The sequence below is a fragment of the Patagioenas fasciata genome, chromosome 3 (genome assembly GCF_037038585.1).
Source record: "Patagioenas fasciata isolate bPatFas1 chromosome 3, bPatFas1.hap1, whole genome shotgun sequence".
In the NCBI taxonomy this organism is placed as follows: Eukaryota; Metazoa; Chordata; class Aves; order Columbiformes; family Columbidae; genus Patagioenas; species Patagioenas fasciata.
The window spans coordinates 51,511,119-51,532,368 of record NC_092522.1 but is presented as its reverse complement, the minus strand read 5'-3'; the positions used below and the strand labels follow the sequence as shown (position 1 = coordinate 51,532,368).

Below are 21,250 nucleotides of genomic sequence, written 5' to 3'. Positions count from 1 at the left end.
TTCTTCTGTTTGATTTCCTTCGTCCGTTTTTCTCCAGGAGGTAGACCAGGTTGATCAGGTAGGATATATTGCTGGGAACTGATCCTAGCTATGTTGGCTTAGCTCAGTTTCTCATGCTGCTTCCATATCAAAATACAATACTCAAACAGCTGGACTTGAACGGTTCATAACACTCATTCAGCAACTGGAACATGCAGTACTAAAATCCTTTTTTGACTTCGCAACTTTTACGGCATTCCATAATTTCTGCTTAACGCACTTCAATGTGGATATGAAATGACCAAAGTTCTTTTTCTTCCCTTTATTTTCTTTTTTTGTTGTTTGTGGTTCCTATTCTTTGGATTTCATCTGAGGTTGCCTAGCCTGGCATTTCTGGTCGGGAGATGGTGAGATAGATCAGTACTTGATACTGAATCACCTGGTATCAAAGCCAGTGAGCACAGTATCAGGGTGGCAGTGGGCAGTAGTGAATATGCGCTTAAAAGTGCACAGATTACCAGATACTGCATTCTGCTAAGCTCTTAGCACTGTATGACTAGACGCTTACGCCGTGGCTCTATTGATATGGCTATTGGCAGGTTAACAGTATTTCATGTGTTCAGTGAATGTGTTAAAATTGAACTTATCAGTTACAGCAATTGCAATATTGCATATAAACACTTTGCAAATATCTGGTATCTGAGATATGTCTGGTGAAATGGGAAAAGGTACTGGTCTATCTTTTTGGAGACTTTTTAAGCTGCTGTGCTTTATCAGAAAACTATTTCCCTGTATTATTTCTTGCCTCTTTCTCCTTACAGAAACAGAAGAATATTGCTGGAGCACTTGCCTTTTGGATGGCAAATGCATCTGAATTACTGAATTTCATAAAGCAAGACCGAGATCTTAGCCGAATTACTGTGGATGCACAAGATGTTTTGGCACACTTGGTTCAAATGGCATTCAAGTAAGGCTATCAAACTTCTGTTACACTTAGCATATTCCTGTTTCTGTGGTTTTACAATAACTTCACATTTTTGCTCAGTTTTAGTTATACCAATAATGTCCTTCACATTTTGTTAGATAACTGAGAGGAGGACTTATAAAAGAGGCTAGCCTTTCTTTTTTTAGACAGATATTTCATTTATGAATATGAATCACTGGGCTATGCAAGGAGTTTCATCTGTTAGGTCTTCTTGTGATAGCTGAGGCTCCCAATGAAAATTTTAGGGAAATGTTATTTAATTTAAGTTTGTGTTGATTTTTTTATTTTAATTTGAGATTGTTATGGAGATGAGGAAATATTTTTGCTGTTAATACATCAATACATAAACATTTATGAGTCTTTAATGAACTTTGTGCTCTTTAAGGGCTTCTTATTATATTAATAATCTACTCTTTTCATAATTTGCATAAATAGCAATTTGCACGGGGTTTTTTTTTCACATTTTTTTTCTTAAGCTTAAGGACAGGTTTTGACTTGGGGTAAAATCAACCTATACTAGTCAACTCAGGCAATTACAGTACTGATTAAAAGAAAAATTCAATGAAGTGTCCGATGGGAAGGAAAATACTCTAAGGAAAGGATCCTCAAACAAAGATAACAACATTGAGTGAGCATGGTGCTAATCAATAAGAAAGGCTTGATTTTTTTTTTTTTTTTTTGCATATATCTAGTTTATATTTTTTTTCCCTGAGCCAGTATTGAACAAGTTTTTCTCAGCAAATTTGTGTCTCTGAAACTAATGTTTAGAGAAGTCTCAGTGTACCCTGGGTGACTTACAGCCAGCCTTCCCCTACTTGTAGAATGTCTGTTTTATATACAGCCTTTTCATCCTTCTGTAATAGCACGGAGTATAATCTATCTTCTCTTTATTCTGTGAGAATATTGGGAGACCTAACTATGGTTTAACTGTGTAGCTTTAAGCGGGGGCTACATTGCTATAAAGAATAATATTGTAGTATGTGAACGTGGTATATGAAACTACATAATTGCTTTCTGAACTTTTAAAAGGTATCAGAGAAGCACCACACCAGTTCATATGTACTCCCAGAGATTCTGGTGCTGGTGGTGAATTATGGGAAAACAGGGTGTAGCAAGTAGCTATTTTGACAAAGTCTGTATATCTTTATAGCGCTTTTAAATTTCTGACTGTTAATGAAGCTATGCCTTTTTGCCATAGGTCAGTGGCAGGATTGGTGTCTTGAAAATATTCTTTGCTACTTCAATTTTCCAGGTAGTCAGTAAAGACAGAATATTTATGTGGCTAGGAAAGGATGGAACTGTATTTTTCCCTGTACATGACGAGCAGGCTGGATGCAAAAGCATTTTTCAGAGTTTCAGCTGTCTATGAATTCGTCCTTGCTTCTGTAACACAGAAGATTTCAAATTGATGGATTAAACTTTTGGAGGATGGAACTGTGGAATATGTATTTAGAAGGCAAATGAAAAAGCACAACAGAAGTATGAAAATAAACAAATCTGCTGTGAAAATGTTATTTGATGGTAGCAAGCAGCATACCCCAGAATTGGTTGAAACTGCTTTGGCTTTTGTTCTCTAGAAACTCAGGGTATCTCATTACAAATGTTACCAGTGAGACAGAAAAGGGAGTTGTAGAAAGCCATGAAATGTTTTCCTTGATATATGTGATTACAATTTGATTCCCTTGTAGTTTCAGTTCTTAACAGGAAATGCATAAATGAGTTATCAAAAATCTTGTTAAAGAAAATACTTAATTGTTGGAAGAGAAAGAATACTAAAACAGGCTTTTCATTTTGCTGTATTGAAAGGCAAGAGAAATCTTGTGCATTGGCTCAGAATAGGATTTTTGGTTTTTTGGTAGGTTTTAAAACAGAGAGAAATGAGTTTGTTTGGAAAAAATAGGTTTTGCAGTCTTACAGTTTGGCCTGACAACATCTTTGTGTAGCATATGACCTTCGCGTATGAGTGCACTAGCAATATTGCATTTAAGTGACTGTGTTTGTTCCCTGACCACCTAACTTTTTTTCCAACCTCTATATGAAAGGTATGGGAGAACTGGTCTCTGGTCTTTTAAAAATAATTATTTGATTCCCTTTAGTCACATACATAACTACATTTTCAGGAATCTTGTAATTTGGTAGATTTCTTTTCTTTAGAAACGTTTGTAATGAACACATACAGGATTTTAAAATTCTGGTTTTTCCCCTCTCCAGGTACCTGGTTCATTGTCTGCAGTCAGAGCTTAATAACTACATGCCAGCTTTCCTTGATGATCCAGAAGAAAATAATCCTCAGAGGCCTAAAATAGGTTAGAGTACTTGATCTTTTGTTGTGTCTTCTAAGCTATCCAATTAGTTGGTAATAAACAGAATTTTTAACAGTGATATGACACAAGTTGTCCTAACCCCTGAGAATTGTTTGAATCAATTCTGTATGGATGATAAGAAAGGCTAGTAGTAACATTCAAATGATCTGTATTTGGTTTAAAAATCATAGAAGAATTTAGTTTGGAGGGGGATCTCTGGATGTCATCTAATCCAGTGTCTTGCTCAAGGCAGGTGCCATTGGGTCAGGTTGTTCAGAGTACTGCCCAACTGAGTTTTGAATCTCTGCTGGGGGATGGAGATGCCACAAGATACCCGAGTAACCTTTTCCAGTGGTTGACCACCCTCATGGTGAAAATACTTTAACGATATCTAATTGGAATTTCTGATGTTGCAATTTTTGTGTTGTTGCCTGTTGTTTTGTGCTATCACTGTGGACCTTCAAAAGGGTTCTTGTTCTGAATCCTCCAATTAGGTAGATGAAGACAATAATAAGCTGTGCCCTTAGCCTTCTCTTGCTCCAGGATGAACCAAATCCACTTTCCTGTCCATCTTTTATGTACTTTTCTCCAGCACTCTCATCATCTTGGTGGCTCTCAGCTGAATTTGCTTCATTAAATTGGTATCTTCCTTGTGCTGGGAAGTCTAAAAACTGGATGCTGTGCTCCAGATGCAGTCTCACAAATGCTGGGTGCATAGAAAGGATTGCATCCCTCCCCTCTGCTCACTTTGCTGCCGCTATCGTAGAAGCTTAGTATGCAACTGGGTACCTTTCAAGCATGGACATGCTGCTTAATCACATTTACCAGAATGTGTACATCACTTCAGCAGGGTTGCTTTATGTTCAGATGACGCCCACCTTATACTGTTGCACAGACTGACACTGGATCTGGCAGTTGCCTTTGAACTTTATTAATAAAGTCCCTTTCAGCCCATTTCTCCAACCTACTAAGGCCCTTCTGAAAAATACTGCTGCCCTTCAGTGTACCAGTATTTCTCCCTAGCTCAGTATCATCCATAAATTTGCTGAGAATGCACTCCATCCTGTCACTCAGGTCATTAATTAAGAAATTAGACAGTATGAGTCCCAGTCTCAATCCATGAGGGAAGCCACTACTAGCTGACTACCAACTGGAGTTTGTATCCCCAAATCCACCAAGTCCAGTGGTCCAGCCAATTCTCTACCTATGTTATCATCTCTGCTGTAAGGATGCTGTGGGAGGATCTGACCAAGTGCATCCCAGGTACCAAGTTTAAGCTGACGTTGTAGATTCCTGCCAAGGATCCCTGCCACGATGCTTTTAAATATGACAGTGCTTTGTGGCCATGTCAGCCTTCTGGGGATATTACTGTCCATGAGAACATTCTGGTCATGTCTGTAACCCCAGCTCAGTGACTCCGGTCAGATTTCTAGTGCCTCTTGTTGCCCTGCATGCTGAACACGTTGATGCACAGGGCCTTGAGATAGGAACCCCCATTGTGCTTTTCATGGAGAAGATGTGAGAGCCTCCTACATTATGTAGCCTGATGACTAAATAGGAAAATTAAAAATATGAAAGTTTGAAAGGATTAATTGGGGATAAAAGGTTAGGAAGAGTTAAGGAGATAGTGACATTCTGAATAATTGAAGTAAAGATGATCTGCAGAGCTATTAAGTACTGTCATTCGGTTCAACTAGGAAGAGTATTTATACACAATTCATATATACTTCCTGATCTTTTGGGTATTAAGCTTGCTGGAATGGTTTTCCTCCTATGTTAAACATTGAATGAAGAATATAAAGATGTACTGTTTTTTTTCTAATTCCTGTACTGTAAGAAGGAGAAATTTCTGTGACACAAAGCCTGAAAAAGTAGCAAACTGACATTGGAATAAAGGTAGACGATGTTTGTTATTTCAGTTATTTTTGAGCTGCTTTATAGGTTTTTTTGTCTTACACAGATGAATTTCTTCAGTCACAATCCTCCTGCATTTCAATGCTAAAGAAATTAATTTGGTGGTCTCTTCAATAGAGATTTCAGATGAAAGTATTGCTAGGAAAAAAAAAAAAAAAAGGCTTGGAAATAAATGTTTTACTTGCAGTATTATATTCTACCAGAAGCATATAAGGATGTTTGGTCTTGGTGAAGCTAACAGGAAGACCCTATTGCTTTTTACATAATATTGCAGTGAACTAATGGGCAAAAGGAAATCTGAATAATATTTTAAAAAACTAATGTGTAAACAGGAGATGTGTTCCACAATTTAAGTATATCGTGCAATGCGAATAGTTTTTGCTGAAATGTACGGAATACAGTTTGATATTTAACTGCAAGGAGCTACGGAATAATTGTGATATGCATTTGAAACAGTAGAATATAAAGTTTTTAATTTGTTTTTTAAAATAACTGAAAAATTAGTTTACTCAAGTGAGGACATGATTGAAGTGTGAGATATAACCCATGATATACTTGTGTACTCATTATTTTCCCAAAAGAAATTGTTTCCATTTCAGGAGTTTGAAAACAAATTTCATCTATGTTGCTCTAGCTTGAAAACCATGAAGTAGTAAATTCATTTCTGAAAAGCCGTGTAACTTAAATACATGTAGGTTCCACCTAGCATTCACCAGTCTGGGTTAGGTGTTTCCATATTATTATTTATGGCCTAAACTGGTTGTACATTGCAGTATGTGAATGTGATTTACTTTTTGTTTTATCTGTGTAGATGATGTGCTGCATACATTGACTGGAGCTATGTCCCTCTTGCGACGATGTAGAGTGAATGCTGCTCTGACTATACAGCTCTTCTCCCAGCTGTTTCATTTTATCAACATGTGGCTTTTTAACAGATTAGTTACAGCCCCAGATTCAGGGTTATGTTCACATTATTGGGGCGCTATTGTTCGTCAGCAGTTGGGCCATATTGAAGCCTGGGCAGAAAAACAGGGTTTAGAACTGGCAGCTGATTGCCACCTGAGCAGAATAGTGCAGGTGAGTATGTGTATTTCTGATTAACACTTCTCACATAATTGTAAATTCAAATAGAATATTTGTATATTCTGTGTTCCTGGACAACAGCATGTGTACAAGCATAGTTTGTGTGAATCAGTCCTGGAACATTGAGGTAGCATGCAAAGACACAAAATACGTTTTCAACGTAATTAATAACTAAGTTAAAAGTGAAGTTAATAATTAGTGATTTTAGCCAACATGCTCTTCAATTTCTGTTTATGAGACTGAGCTGTAACTATGCTGAACAGAGACAAGAAGAGAACTGAAAAATTGATCTGCCTCTTTTATGATAGACTTAATATTAATTCATCTTGTAGGCACAGGAGATACATTTGATTGTTGTTTTGGGCATATTTATGTTGCTTCTGTAACAGATCTGGCTTCTTGCTTTGTCTTTTCCAATCTCTTGTCTAAAGAAAACTCAAACAAGGCTTAAGGTTTCATTCTTTTTTTTCTCTCCTAGGCAACCACATTGCTTACCATGGACAAATATTCACATGCAGATGTTCCAAATATTAACAGTACTTGCTTTAAGCTGAATTCTCTGCAGCTACAAGCTTTGTTGCAGAATTATCACTGTGCTCCAGATGAACCACTCATCCCAACAGTAAGTCTCTTCTACCACTTCCTATGCCTTTTAACATACCTGAGGAATATAGACTTAAAGTAACAACACTGGCTGAAAATAGCTAGGTTATTGTTGCTTGGTTTGGAATTCTTACGAGAAGAGTCAGAGTAGGCAGTCTGCTCTCTGCCCAATAAGAACTATCAGCGGTATCAGCCTGCTTTTAACCACTAATTTCAGTAGCTGTACTTCACTGCAACTGGAGCAGGACATTACCAAAAATCCATCTTACACCAAGATGGAATGTAAGGTAACACTGCCTGTTGAGCATACTCGGAGAGGTGTCACTGCAACTCACACCGTTGTGGATGGAATCCAGTAAGGGGGTAGAGGAGATGTGCACAGAGCACTCTGAAAAGGTAGTTCTCTGTATAACCACAAGGAACAAAGACTGGAATTTTGACTGTAAAAAAACAAATGAAAGAAACAGGAACACTAAGCTTTTTTTTCCAAGTGGAATGTAAAAATTCATGAATCTTGAATCCCTTTGTATAAGCAGTGGACAGATCATACTTTGATGTACAGATTGATACATGGAACATGTATGTAGAGAGAGATGTTTTCAGAACTGATTTTTGTCTTGATATTTGAGACATAACTGACTATTCTATATTTTATCCATGCAAAACATCATCTTGACAAAAGTTGAAAGAGGTTTTGTATTCTTGCAGAATTATAATCGTGGATGAAAACTCTTAAGGTAAAGCGTGATTACAGGATAGTTCACTCATCTCAAAAATCTTAAAAGGCAAAGATAATATAGTATTTATATAACTGAATGCATTGTTGACCAAGTTTTTTTAAATTACTTTGGATACATCTGTTTATTAAATCAAAGGTACTAACAGAATGGTTCTAAAAGTGTTAGAGGGACTTGTAGCTTTTTATATATTGGCTAGCAAACCAAAAATTCTTTTGCTGAAGAACATAGCTTATATTTGCTGTTTACACATAGGTAGAATCCCACGGTTTATTGTTCTTGGTTTTTAGGGCCCTTCAAAGAACTATAGCACTAGGTTTGACAGGCGGTCTTTGTGTCAGAGGGAGGATTAAAGACAGGCTGGATTTATCTAACTTTCCCCTGGAACTGAATATTCAAATGGTTTTGTCTTAACTGTGTTCTGTGTTGTGTTTTAGTAATGAAATTGTTGTATCAGGCTTACAGACTGAGTTATGTATTAGTGTAACCGGGGTGAGATTAGGACCAAACTGCTAAACTGGCCTCGGAGACCAGGTAGAAGCTGTAGAAAGAGACTGGAAAACACATCTGAATCTTTGGTAAAGCAAATACTTGTAGTAAAGGGATCTATATATTTAATGTTTGTAGCAGCTTCAGATAATTGAGTTGTAGTGATTCTGCCTTGATGCTGGCAAAAGCACACATCTCTGGGATGAGTTCTCTTCCAGAAGCAATGCTGGTTAGCTAAAGGTAAAGATACTTTCAAGTATTGATACTGCCTGCTTGTTCAGGTGTAGTGATGAGTCAAACCTGAGATGATTTCTTGGTTCCTAAGGCAGATTGTGCAACTTGAAAGAGACTGAGCGCTCAGAGATTTACTACTCACATATTTTTTAAAAGTTGCCTGTAACTTTTTTTTTATATCGCTAAACAACTGAATAATGCTGAGACTTAGGGCAGCCTAAGGCATATAAGGTAACAGAAAACTAGAGAAACCACTTGAGGAGAGAGAAGAGCCTTTTGATTGTGCACTCTTTCGAGTAATTTGAGATCTATAGTACAATGTAGAAACACAAAATGCTGCTTTGACCTTTACATTTCTCAGAGTTGTTAGGAATTTGATTTTTGTTAACTTCGGAAATAATTTTTCTCAGTTTGTACAGTCCAATAACATATATCCTACTGAAATCTTACAGATCTCTCGAAAATGTAGATGGAAAACGGCCATGTGCAATGTGCAACCACAGTAGTGACATTGTGCAAAGTACACTGGTTTCATAGAGCTTTTTGTGATATTAAGTGGAGCAGTTGTGCACCAAATATAAAACCTAAAAGTTCTCTTCCATGCATTGAGTGATCCTACTCTTGTGTTGTGTGCTTCTACAATGTTATTTCAAAAATAGGTATCTACCTTAAAGAATCTTTCACATTATACTGAGCTCCCAGGAAATGCAGAATTACATCAGGTCTATAAAACTTCCAAACTAGAGAACTGTATATGCCATTGATTCTCTTTGGGTATATGTGTCCCAATGAACCTGAATATCCTGGTTTACATATGTTCTGTTTCCTTTCTATATATTTAGTCTTACAGAAGTATATATACACTCAAAGTATCAACATTTTAAAGCTGCCTCTGATTCCACCTCTGCACATGCATGTTCTCTGCTATATATTTTTAAATATAGCCCTCAAATGAAGTAAAAACATACACCAAAATATTGAAGTAAAAAAAAGAATGTTTGTTATATTATCTAACTACATAATCTATGGGATTTAATCGAATAAAGCAATGCAGCATACTTACTGTCCACAGTGGAAAAGAGAAGTTATGTATCTAATAATTTATTTTCCAAAGTCCTTTTTCTTGGAGTCTTAGTGTTTTCTTAATATGAGGTTTTTTCCTTAATGAAAATTACTTCATTATAGTAACAATGTCTTTCTGCCTTCTGTCCAGGAATTGATAGAGAATGTAGTAACTGTTGCAGAAAATACAGCTGATGAACTTGCTCGCAGCGATGGCCGAGAAGTCCAACTGGAAGAGGATCCTGACTTGCAGCTGCCATTTCTTTTACCAGAAGATGGCTATTCCTGCGATGTTGTCAGAAATGTTCCAAGTGGTTTACAAGAATTTTTAGATCCACTCTGTCAGAGAGGTAAGTTCTAGTGTTGTTTTACAAGGATCTTGTTCTTTGGTGTAGTGAACACAGAATGCAAAATATTTTTAGTTAAATGTAAACCACTTTGTTTTTCTTCATGAATGTTTCAATCTTTTATACAGTGTTTTTCAAGGTTTTACTTTTGCAAACCATAAAAAGCATGTATGATTTCTTAATCCTTACCCTTTCTCCCTGTCCCTCTCAGTTGTTGGTTTCAGCTTAGTCTATAGAAAAGTCCTATTCTTGCACTGATAAAAGAAATAGTAGGGAACTGACTGTTTTGAAAGTACAGTGGGTTACAGAGGAGAAGACTAGTAGAATAAATCTTTTAAATAGTAAGTATAATTCATTTGCCATACAAATATGTGTATAGTTATTACAAGTAAGGCCTTTTTAATACATGTATTCAAAATTTATTCGAAATTGTACTTTTTGGATATCCCTTAAATTATGCTTACTGAAGTCAAGGTAGACCACAACCACCACTCTGCCATCATCTATCCACCTCCTTATGTCTTCATAAAAGGCTATTAGGCTGTGAGGTTGGTCAAGCACAACTTCCCCTTGGTGAAGCCACGTTGACTGCCCCTAATGACCCTCTTATCCTTGATATGCCTTGAGATGGCACCAAGGATAAGTTGTTCCATCACTTTCTCGGAGATGCCATAAAATTGCAGTGAAGCACGTAACAGTATCTAAGATGCAAGATTCAACATAAGAATGACTATAAAAAAATAAATACTACTATTTGGTATTTCCTTGTGACAGGCTATTTCATTTTAGTTGATCTATTGAGAAAATACCATGACTCTGTTGGTGTTACTTTCTCTTCTAGGTTTTTGTAGACTAATACCTCATCCACGGTCACCAGGCACGTGGACAATATACTTTGAAGGTGCAGACTATGAAAGTCACCTGTCACATGAGAATGCTGAGCTAGTAAGTATTGATTCAGTGAATAATTGTAAAATCTGGTATCTTGGCAAGCCATTTTGTTTCACATGATGAGTCGTAATCCTTATTAGGAAGAACAGGCTGCATCATTAAACCTGTAGTACCTCAGTGATTTGTAAGTTGGTGTTTTTCTAGGTTGTGGTGTGATACAATTCTCACATACGCAGACTTTGTCATGTTTCTCTACTCCGAGGGTAAACAGTGAAGAAATTACTTTTAAATTCAGGCAAAAATATATATGGACGTGCATCTGTAAATAACCTGTGAATGGAGCTGCAGTCTGCTTTTGTTTATAAATTGAGATTTACCAACTAAACGTTTTGCATTAAGTTGTAATCTGGGTTTTTGTGTGTGTGTGTGGTTTGTGTGGTTGTGGTGTTTTTTGTTTTTTTGGGTTTGTGTGCATGTGTTTGTGTGTATTTTTTTCTACTAGGTTTTCAGGAAAAAATCCTTTAGTTTTCCTTTTCATTATACATATTAAAGAAGGGTTTCATTTCAGTGTGAGGTGGCTTTTTTCTGTTATAGTTTTCTTTGTTATTATTGGGGTTGTTTTTTGTGGTGGATTGTGGGTGTTTTGGTTTTGAATATGTGATAATCAAGAATATCAAAGTTGCAGAACAACTTGGTTTGGGAAGATGGTGACTTTATGCGAAATCATTTTTAGAGCAACTAACAGAAATAGCTTCATATTTATGATTAGTATTTCAGTGAAATCAGGAGGGCCAGTATGAAACGAGAACTATGTTCCTAAGGCCTTCTCTGAAAAATGGTTGCTAGTTGCTATTTCGCTATTCAGAGGGACTTCAAAGCTTCATTTACTCTGTTCAGAACCTGCCATTTGTTTGATGATGCTATGCACTCTTGCTGCAGTGTCCTAAGGAACGTGCTCACTTTACAGAAGAGAGCAGCATCTCCTCAAGCTGTATGGCTGATACAGCAGAGACCAGTCCTGAGCTGCTGATAAGCCAGGCTCTGCAGGCTTAGTGTCTTGGTAAATGGGCATTTGACTGAGAAAAATAGAATAGAGACATTCTTGAGACTTCATGCTCTTCCTTCTCCCTGTGTTGCTCTAAAGAAGTGCATTTTTGGGAGCTAGTGGGAAAAAAAATCAGGTGAAGTTACACTGGGTACTTGCTTTTCCTCATACTAAGAAAAAGCTGAAGTAGAGTTCTGTCCAGTCTTCCTTAATGAGGCTTGATAAATAAATGCCAGAATGATTGGATGCTACTGTTTCATTCATCCTGGAAATTAATACCATGTAAGACTGTACAAGTAACCTGATCTAACCATTCTTCTCTCTGGTGCATGTATATTTGTACTTTGTCATGGATCTTGTGGAACTGGCAATTAGCGGGTTTTAATATGAATACAAGCCAGGGTGCTTTAACTTAAATGCTTCAGCTAATGAAGATTGTGATGGCAACTTTTTGAGTAGAGTGAACTGGCAAGGTTGCAAAGATAGAAAAAAAAATACTGAACATGTTTAGGGGCTCAGGCTGGATTTGAATTACAGAATTTTCAGAAGTGAAAATTTTTGGAACTTTCTTTCAAGGCTTTATCTGTGCCTTTGAAATTAATGGGCCTCTTTGATATCTGTGCAGAATTGTCATATTCTAGATGCAGCACTAAAAACCGAGCTCCACATAGATGACCCTCACCTTTCTAGTAGGTGCCTACTGAGTCTGAACTTCAGTTTTCATTAAAAGTTACTACAGTTTTATAGACCTGTTACATTTCAAATTGTGAATCATTAATGATCTCTTTGCGGAATTAGAGAACAATGGGTAGACTTCAAAGCTTCAGCAGTGATTGCAACACAGGTATAATACTTGATAATGTGCATCCATATTAATCAAATGTTAAGAGATTCTACCTTTAAAATGGAGTACCAGACATATTATTTAGGGTGTGAGATGTTCTGCTGCACTAACAACTTAGTTCTGATTATAGATGAACTATTTTGCACAGTAACTTTTGTAGCCTGGCAGTAAATATTAACTCTTGTCTTTTTTTTCTTCTTTCCCCTTCCCTGTTTGATAGGCTCAGCCTTTGAGGAAAGAACCTGAGATTATCACTGTAACACTAAAAAAACAAAATGGAATGGGCCTGAGCATTGTTGCTGCCAAGGTATGGAAGTCAGTTTGTGTGTTACTGAAAAAAGGTGGTTTTTTTTAATCAGCTTATTGTGGAAAAGGTTAATGGAAAGATCTATTTGCCTTAGGTTTGCTGTGCACATCATGTTGATCATATTTCTGTTCTGGCTGGAAAGTGTTTCTGCCCTGACTTGCCCAAATTGTGGGCGTATGCTGCTCCTAGTAGTACTACGTAGTAATCTATAGAATGCATATATAACTGCAACCACCAGATGGAGGACTCCACTAGTTGGTTGATTTTGCTTTATTAACTGGATCATGTAGCAGACATAATCTTTGAATTTTAAGCTTGTTATAAATTATGCAAAAATCCTTGTTGTAATTATGTGGTGTACAACAGAGCACAAGTCCTTCCTAATGTCTCCTCACAGTGTAGCACATGAAACTTCAGAATGCTGTGTTCTTCCTTGGCACTGAGTGCATGAGCTGAAAACATGATTGTTTTACTGCTTTTAAGTTATCTCACGTAGTTAATTGCTTCTAAACAGTGCTGTTTTTTTCTACAACTTTGCTCATTTCATAGGCTGTTCTTGAAACAGGAATCTTGCATGTTATCAGCTTTTAAAATTTATTTTTGACACATGTAGAGGAATACCAGGTGTCAGGTGTATGTTGCTAACAACCAGCAGTTACTCAGGAAACTATTCAGGATCTGAAAAATGTAACTCAGTATTCTGCTCTTACTTAGGTCGAGTGGGTTAATAAGTTAAGAAGCAAATATTAGATCTTGAGATACACCACATTAAATACTAAATACTTCTGACTGCCATCTGCATTTTTCTGTTTCAAAATGTGCAGTGGATTTTTTTTTTTCCCACTTTAAACTATGAAATCTGATTTCTCATGTAGGCAGAAGCAGGATATGACAGAGGGAAAAAGTTCCCTTTTTGCTGAAGCTGGCTGGCTTCTGTATGTGGTTTTAGCAACTGACACTCTTGATGTCCATTAGCAGTATGTAACAGTGCTGCTGGTCAGTGTGAAAGCTTGATTTGAATTGGTTTTTAGAAGTTATTTAACCAAGTTAATGATTTCTTCAACATGACCAGTGATGGAAGCAGCAGTCCGCATCTCAGCACAGTTACAGAAATGTGCGCTGGTTCAAGCAGTAATTGCATTTCATCTTGCTACTATGTACCTGCTGCAATAATGGAATTCTGATTTTTAAAACAATCACATCTTTAATCTTGATATGAAATAAGCAAGAGGCAGATTTCTATTTTAGTTTAAGCATATGTTGAAGAGAAACTTTTGCTTAATTTGAAGTCAGCAGAATGTTCATTGGATAGCAATAGTCATCTTGCATTAAGTGTTGAAACAAGTTGCTGTAGTAGTTAAATAAATTTTCAAGGAGTTATTTCAAGGGGTCCAAAGTTGCTTATTGTAAGTAATTAATAGCATGTGTTTCCTGTAGTAGGTTTCATAAAAACAACAGAGTAAGGAAGAATACACAGGCATTAATTTTCTCAAGTCTGGCCAGAGCAGAACATATTAGAGAATGAGTGCGACTGAGAAGCTAGCAATAGTGGGTGGATTTTTTTTCTTTCTGTTCCTGTCTCCTTGACTTCTACTAATGATTTTTCTGACATGTCACAGGTCATGTATCTTTTACCAGCATAAAAATTAAAATTCTCATTTTTTTCCTTTGGCTGAGGAAAATGAAGGAAGTAAATACAGTACACCATTTACTAAAATTTTTTAAACTCTAACTGAATAGCTGAAATGAGAGGGAGAGGCAAGTGTGAGAATAGATTTAGGTTTTCTGACTTTCAGATAGTAAAAGGTTGGCTATCAAATGCTTGCATGGAAGTACCTTATAGTTGAAGAAATGAAAGCTCATATTCAGTTTCGGAAATACATGGTTACTGCTTCCGTGCACAGGATCACAGTTTGATTGCTGACCCAATTGCATTTATTGAACTATTGGTTTCTAGAGAGCTTCGAAAGTGCTGTAATAAAAGAAAACGCAGCAGCTGGTTGACAGGAGGCCCTGCTCCAACCAGTGAAAGGCAACCCTGAAACTGTTCAGCTTTGGTTAGGAAAACAGTTGTTGTTTTCCCCTGTGAGGTGACAAATAGTTGCGCTCAGTAACACGCTGTGAGCAGCCCTTGCATGTTGGTGCTGGCCTTGCCTTTCTCATTAAGTCTTAACAGGCTCCTCCTACATGTCGCTGGCTTTGGATGAAGTTGGTTAATGTGTGGGTGGGTGATACCATAGAGGTGGATGAAATGAGCAGGTTTTCAGACATCGTAAAGAAAAATAGTTCTTGCTGACTGCTTTTCTTCTTTTACCCATTGTAAAAAATCTGCATTTTCCTAGTAAGCTGTGCTCATGTCTGAGGAAACATCTACCAAATTTATCATTTGACAAGTCTTTAAGATTGTATTAGTTTGCAGGGTTTTGTAGATAAATAAAGTCTTTGCTAATTAAGAGTTTTTAGTGGGGAAATTAGATACCATACCTTAACCACTTCAGCACCAAATATTCTTCATAGCCAAGCGATTGTTACACCTTCTCTGCTGCAATCAAAAAAGATGATTGGAGTTGAAGCTCGAGTTACACAAGCAGGCAAGTGATGCAACTTGCAGTGAAATGCTGTGCATCTGCTTATTCTTATGATAGATGGTTTCAAGTTGTGATACTAGGTGATTTTAAATACATTGGCTTTAATGTCAAAACAAACCAAAACCGAAGGAGGTGAGTCAAGGAGTATATGAAAGGGTTAGGTCCCTGGGGAGCCCTGTATTTGATCCTCTTTCTGCCTAATGACAGATAAAAGGTTTAAGTGCATTGCTTCTAATTAAATAAAATATGAGTAGCTGTGAAATAGGAGTTTACAGGCCTGTCAGGAGTGCTGCAGGGAGCAGCAATGATGCATCACCTACCTCACCTGCTGTGCGGGTGTTTTCCGAAGCAGGACAGCCCCTTTGAGCAACCATGTCGTAAGCTTGTACGCTGGATACATACATGTCAGAGAAAACAAGTTTAGTTATGAAACAACTGTTAGCTGCCAGAGCACTGTAGGCAGTGTTGTGCTTGTTTGGGTTTTGTGTGGGTTTTTTAAATGGGAGAAATACCTAGCAGCATTTCTTAAACTGAATACACTGATATTTATTTAAAGTTAAATTGTATAGCTTCGGATGTGATCCAGAAAGGTAACTTGTTGTTCTGCCCTTTTGTAGGTGTTGCATGTTTTCTTACAGTAACACTCCTGTAGCTTTATTAGCAGTAGCTTTTGTAATAGGTATATGGAAATGTAGCTGGTAGGAGTGGTCGGGCATCGGGAACAGTATTGCCTTTGGAGATTGTGTGCAGAGTTTGGTTACTCTAACCCTGAGAGATGTTTTGATGTTAAAAGCTGCCTGACTCCCAACCACATTGCGGTTAAGTTTTTATGAAATCCAGATGATTTGGAAGCAGCGTGTGCATGCAGTTTACTTTAAAAATATATCGCTTTTTGGGGGTTTTTGCATGTGACTTCTGAGCCATCTGTGGGCCAGCACATTACTTCCTGTTTAATTTGGAGGATTTTTATCTTTTGTACAAAAGGGCTCTTTTTTTTTTTTTTTTTTTTCCCTAGCAGTTTTCAAAGGTTAATAAAACCTCTAAAGTACATGGAAGTCAGAACAGCATAACTGATTACGTAAGAGTCTGAATATTGTATTGGTTATAGCTGGTGTTGATAAACGCTAACACCGTGTCATAGCATCCAGCTCCGAGTTATCTTGATGGGTATCTTGGAAAACCCAGCAGACTAGAGTGGTAGTTGCTGTTGAGGGCTGAAAGAGAAGTGGAGAATTGTTTTTTTTCTTTCAAGGATCTGTAGTCCCGGAGATCAAAATGTGGTTTTCTGTTGTTGGAAGAACAGAATCCATGGTAAGTCTGTTCAGGTTTCTGTTGGGACTGTTTTTCTCTGAAGTTTTAAATACTATCCCTGTACTTTCTCCTGCTCTCTTGCTTGTTTAAACTTGCCAGTAGTTATTTGTTCGCATAGCAACAATGTAATACAGCATGCAGTTAAATATAGTCAGATATTAGCAGCTAACTTTCTAAAATCTAGAAAGAAAAAACTAATTTTTTTAGCTCGTTCTTCATATGCACTTCTCAAATTTGTGGAAGTGACTATTAATATTTAAAGTTTCAGGTGTGATAACCACTGTTTTACTGTGGCAGAGCATGAATAGCATGACCCGTGATCTGTTTACTTGTCATATTAGTTGGCTTTAATCCAGGTTCCTCTAAAAGTCCATTTTCCCCTTATAAAGTCTTAGTAGAATAATTAAAACTGACATCCCAAACAGTATATATAGGATTTGCAATCCTCTCTAGACCCTTCTGAAAAGACCAAAAGATGCAAATACATTGCAGTTAGGATATCTTATGTTCAACGCATTCACATAATAGAGCATTTAAATTTTGTTTAGATTGCTACTGCACAAAAAGAATTCTCATCTTCTGCAAGAATGATAGAGCAGGTTTTGTTGATTAATCTTCACAGGCTGGTTGAATTCATTAGTATGCTACGATTTATTTCTTTAAAGTATGGCACGCTTCTAGTTCTGGCTCAGTCATCTTTTATTAGTATAACAGAAAAGTTTCTTTAAATATATACAAGCACCTTAAAATACAGAGTGTATTTTCTGAGGTTTTTTTAGCAGATGGTCAGATTAAATATTTTCGTAGTGCTTGCTAGGAAGCATTTCAAACACCGAGTGTGAAAGTTCATCAATAAATATTCTGGGGAAGGGACTTACTTACCTAAAACAAGTGTGTGGCATCTTAACCATAAATAACTTGTATTATTTGGCGACCTTGTTTGTTCTTAAGGTTTAATTATATCATTCTACATTGCTTTATTTCTAAATTGTTCCTAGTCATTTTATATTTAACAGTGAATTTAAGGTGTTATATTTAAGGAGGTTTTGAGACTACCAGAAGTATCAATTTCAATGTGAAATTTTTCTGAAAGTTTATTTTACAAATACCATGTAGGTGATCTATGTAGAAAGAACAGGCTTAAACTTTTTTTTTTCTTCCCAAAATTGAAAATTAGGTTTATAGTTAATTATACTGGTAACATAATACACAGATTTGATTCTCTCCACTCAGCATTTGCAAATATAGACAGTTGATGTTGGTTAGCTCTGAACTTGTATTCCAGGTTTCAAGATTTCTTAAGATTTCAGATACCTCAGTATTTGAAGTCTGCTTGTGTCTGTGCTTTCTAAGTATCGAAGAAAAAATTTTGCCCTTTCCTCCCAACATGAATTAATTGAAGAGTTTGAGTAAGAAGATTTAGAAGTTGGTTTTATTTTGTTTTTAATGTTTGATACTAATTTGCATTGGCAGTCTAAAGTACTGGCGCTGCCTTAACAGACTTCTTAGGAGGATCTTAAAGTAAAAACTTAGTATTTAATTGCCGTTTCCAGCACAGATTTCTAAGTCTTGCAGGAAAAAAATAGTATGTGAATTCCCAGCTTAGTCTTCATCATGAACAAATAAGTAGCTGTGCATTTAACAATTTGCCTTTTTCTTGTTGATTCATAACTTCCAGCGGGGTATTTGGTTAAATTTTGGTACCTTGTAGATGTTCTATAAAATTTTACTAACGCTTTCATATGCTGTGTGAAAAATAAATTTTCTGCCAGCACAGCATGATTTTTCTTCTCGCCAGCTGTGAGACCAGAGCCCTACTCAAGTAAAGTGTTAGTCTTCTTCATTCGTTTCTATTTAGATTGATGCTGCAAATGGGTCACCCAGACATTTGTATTGAATGCCTTTTGGAACAAAGTGGGTTTTAAACTTCATGTGCCAGTTCCTCCTTGCACTAATACCTTCTGTACGCAGGTACTTGCTAGCAAGCCTGCAGAAGTTACAGTGCACATAGGCTTTAGCTAGAATTCCTCTACCGGACTTCATTCGACTTTGGCATTCAAATAATTTCCAAAATTCCATTTTAGGTACATGTTAATTAATAGAGCTTTTAAATTTTAAGTTTTTTTCTCCTATTAAAGAAGACTACTTTCAGAAGTGTTGACTTTTTCCTGTATTAATAATGTTCTTGATGGGAGTACAATTTTAGGTGCTTAATAATACTTGTTAGTGTACAGATCAATACTGGATTAAGTTGTATCCATCTGAAACTGCAGAGCACCATTATGTGGAAGATTTTGCTGTGGGTTTTTTTCGGTTGTAATTTTTCCTTAGCCATAGAGCCAAGAGTCATTTCTTAAAAAAAAGTGCAGAGATATAGGGTTGTTTTTTGTTTTGTTTTCAAAATAGATTGCCCAGTATGTCTTGCCTGTGAAGTCCTATCCGCAGACCTGGTTAAGCTGAGACATCGGTTCCAAGTTGCCTTAACAGGGAAGAGCATCACAGAATCTGTGATACAACTTGCAGATCGGCATATAACTGAATAACCCTTAATGTGTCGCTACTCACAGAGTATCTATAGCAAACGGAAATTAAAAAGTTAACCCTTATTTGGGGGAATAGAGCTCAATCAGTGTATTTTCCTTGAGCTCAATGAAAGATTTTTCCTTTAAAATGAAAGAGAAATGGAATAAAACAGGCTCATGTATTTAATTTATATTGTTAAAAATTAAGGGTGCCTTTATGCATTTGTAGAATGTCATATCAATCTTAAGTTGCAGCATTTATAATACTAAAAGAGGCTTCCTTTTCAGATAGGTTAAAAAAGACTAATGAATAAAACTTGCGTAGTCTTTTACAAATGTCATATATGAAACATTTTGCTTTTACTTACCAGTTTTTCCGTTTCATGAGAGCAAGAGTAAAGTACAACTGGGAAGGAACTGTTGCAGACTTGATTCTGATCTCAGAATGAGACTTTAGGTCAATTGCTTTAGCTAGTTCGTTCAGTTGCTTTGGTTTTCATCTAAGATGATACCTTTTAGAAACACTCAGTTTCCAGAGTGTGAGCATGTGTTACGAATTGATTTACTTCTGTCTAGCTCGGAAGACACTACAGCTATTTGTGTCAGCCTGCCTCCATTCCGTGTTCATCTGATTGCCTTATTAAGGTTTCTAAATACAATAATTGCTGTTGTTGTTTTGCTTGATTTGTTTGTTTTGTTTAAAAACAAGAAGACTACATACATAGAAGACTACAATACTGCACGTTTTTAATGCCATTTCAGGGAAGTCAGTGACGGAACATCCTGCGTTCTTTGGTCTTTTATTTCCTGGGAGAAGTACACTTTAGGAAGATACAGGGTGTATTCAGTTGCTTGCTTTGTGTACATGTCAATCTTGATTGCAAACATTCTTTTATAAAAAAGTAACATGTAACCCTCATTCCTTTGAAGAGAACAACAGAACTCTTCAGATTTGTCTTTCTCTCTTTACTCCTTGTGAGTCTATTTGTAAACAGAGCTTCTAGATACTCTGGATGTGAGGTTTCTAAGCTGTTGGATGCTCCAGAGTCACATGATATGGTACTGCTTGCAATCCAGCACTTTTTTGTTTTTCCTTTTAATAGTAGGACACTTCTTTTTCATTTGTTTTCCCACCCACTACAACTTAACGCTACAATGGAATTGTTCATAGCTGTTAAATGCTTGATGTTTCTTTGCCTGTGAATAGTGTTGATTGTCACCAAAGTTTGAATCTCCATGGCCTGTTTTGTTTAATTGGAAATGTTTTGCCTGCTTGTGACTGTAGTTTGTCCAATTCCAAAACTGTTTGGTTTTCTCCACGGACTGTGGAGGATAGTTTTAGGGGGGAAAGCAAAAGTTTACATATCTGGAGCATGGGTCAGTTTTAAAATTCTTTTTAAGTCAGGGTACGACATGACTCATAGCAGCTGTAGCCACAACTAACAGACCAGTTTTACATACAGTAGGCTTATTCACCTCATTTATATTTGGAAATTATATATGGCATGCTCTGAAGTATTTCGTTTAACAATAACAGATTTCCAAAGTCTCCGCGTTGGTCTTGAGGTGGCCAAGGCTTTTGCTTCCTCAGACACAGTGGGGTTTTTCTTATCTTCAAGTCCAGAGAAGTTTGTCTTCGCTAGAGATGGGACCAGTAGCTACAAAGTTCGTCTTTCTCATTCCTCTGTGCCGACAGCAAGTAGTTCCATGAGCCGTAGCCGCAGTACGTTCGGTACGTAGGGTAGATAAATACGTACTCATCCAGATGTAACTTACAGAATGCGTGCAGCTTTAGAGAAAGTCAGTGTTTGGGTGATCAGAAATCTTTACTTTTGCCTCCCAGACAGTACATTTGTAAACTGGCTGCATAGTTTAGTAAACTGATGTTCTTTAAAATGCTCACAAGCTTGGGGTTATTTAAATGCTTCTAGACTAATTACTTGCCAGGGAAGTCAGATGGAGACTTGATTGTCTTGCATAAACTTGCCTTTAAGGATGTTTATAAA

At 36.8% G+C, this 21,250-nt stretch overlaps 1 protein-coding gene across 24 annotated transcripts in view; it reads left to right on the top strand.

Annotated features, from left to right (window-relative positions):
• AFDN (afadin, adherens junction formation factor) overlaps positions 1-21,250 on the top strand; it is a 133,263-nt gene that overhangs the window by 77,929 nt on the left and 34,084 nt on the right. For 17 of the 24 annotated variants that reach the window (XR_011738332.1, XM_071806348.1, XM_071806345.1 and 14 more), the window contains 8 exons: positions 38-58; positions 801-946; positions 3,176-3,270; positions 5,993-6,258; positions 6,743-6,886; positions 9,541-9,739; positions 10,578-10,681; positions 12,737-12,823. Coding sequence is in view for 23 of the 24 variants with exons in the window: in XM_071806348.1 (XP_071662449.1) it covers positions 38-58; positions 801-946; positions 3,176-3,270; positions 5,993-6,258; positions 6,743-6,886; positions 9,541-9,739; positions 10,578-10,681; positions 12,737-12,823 (1,062 nt within the window). In the remaining variant the exon portion in view is untranslated. The remainder of the gene's footprint in view (positions 1-37; positions 59-800; positions 947-3,175; positions 3,271-5,992; positions 6,259-6,742; positions 6,887-9,540; positions 9,740-10,577; positions 10,682-12,736; positions 12,824-21,250) is intronic. The other 7 variants (XM_065834858.2, XM_065834868.2, XM_065834867.2 and 4 more) reach the window with 1 other exon arrangement.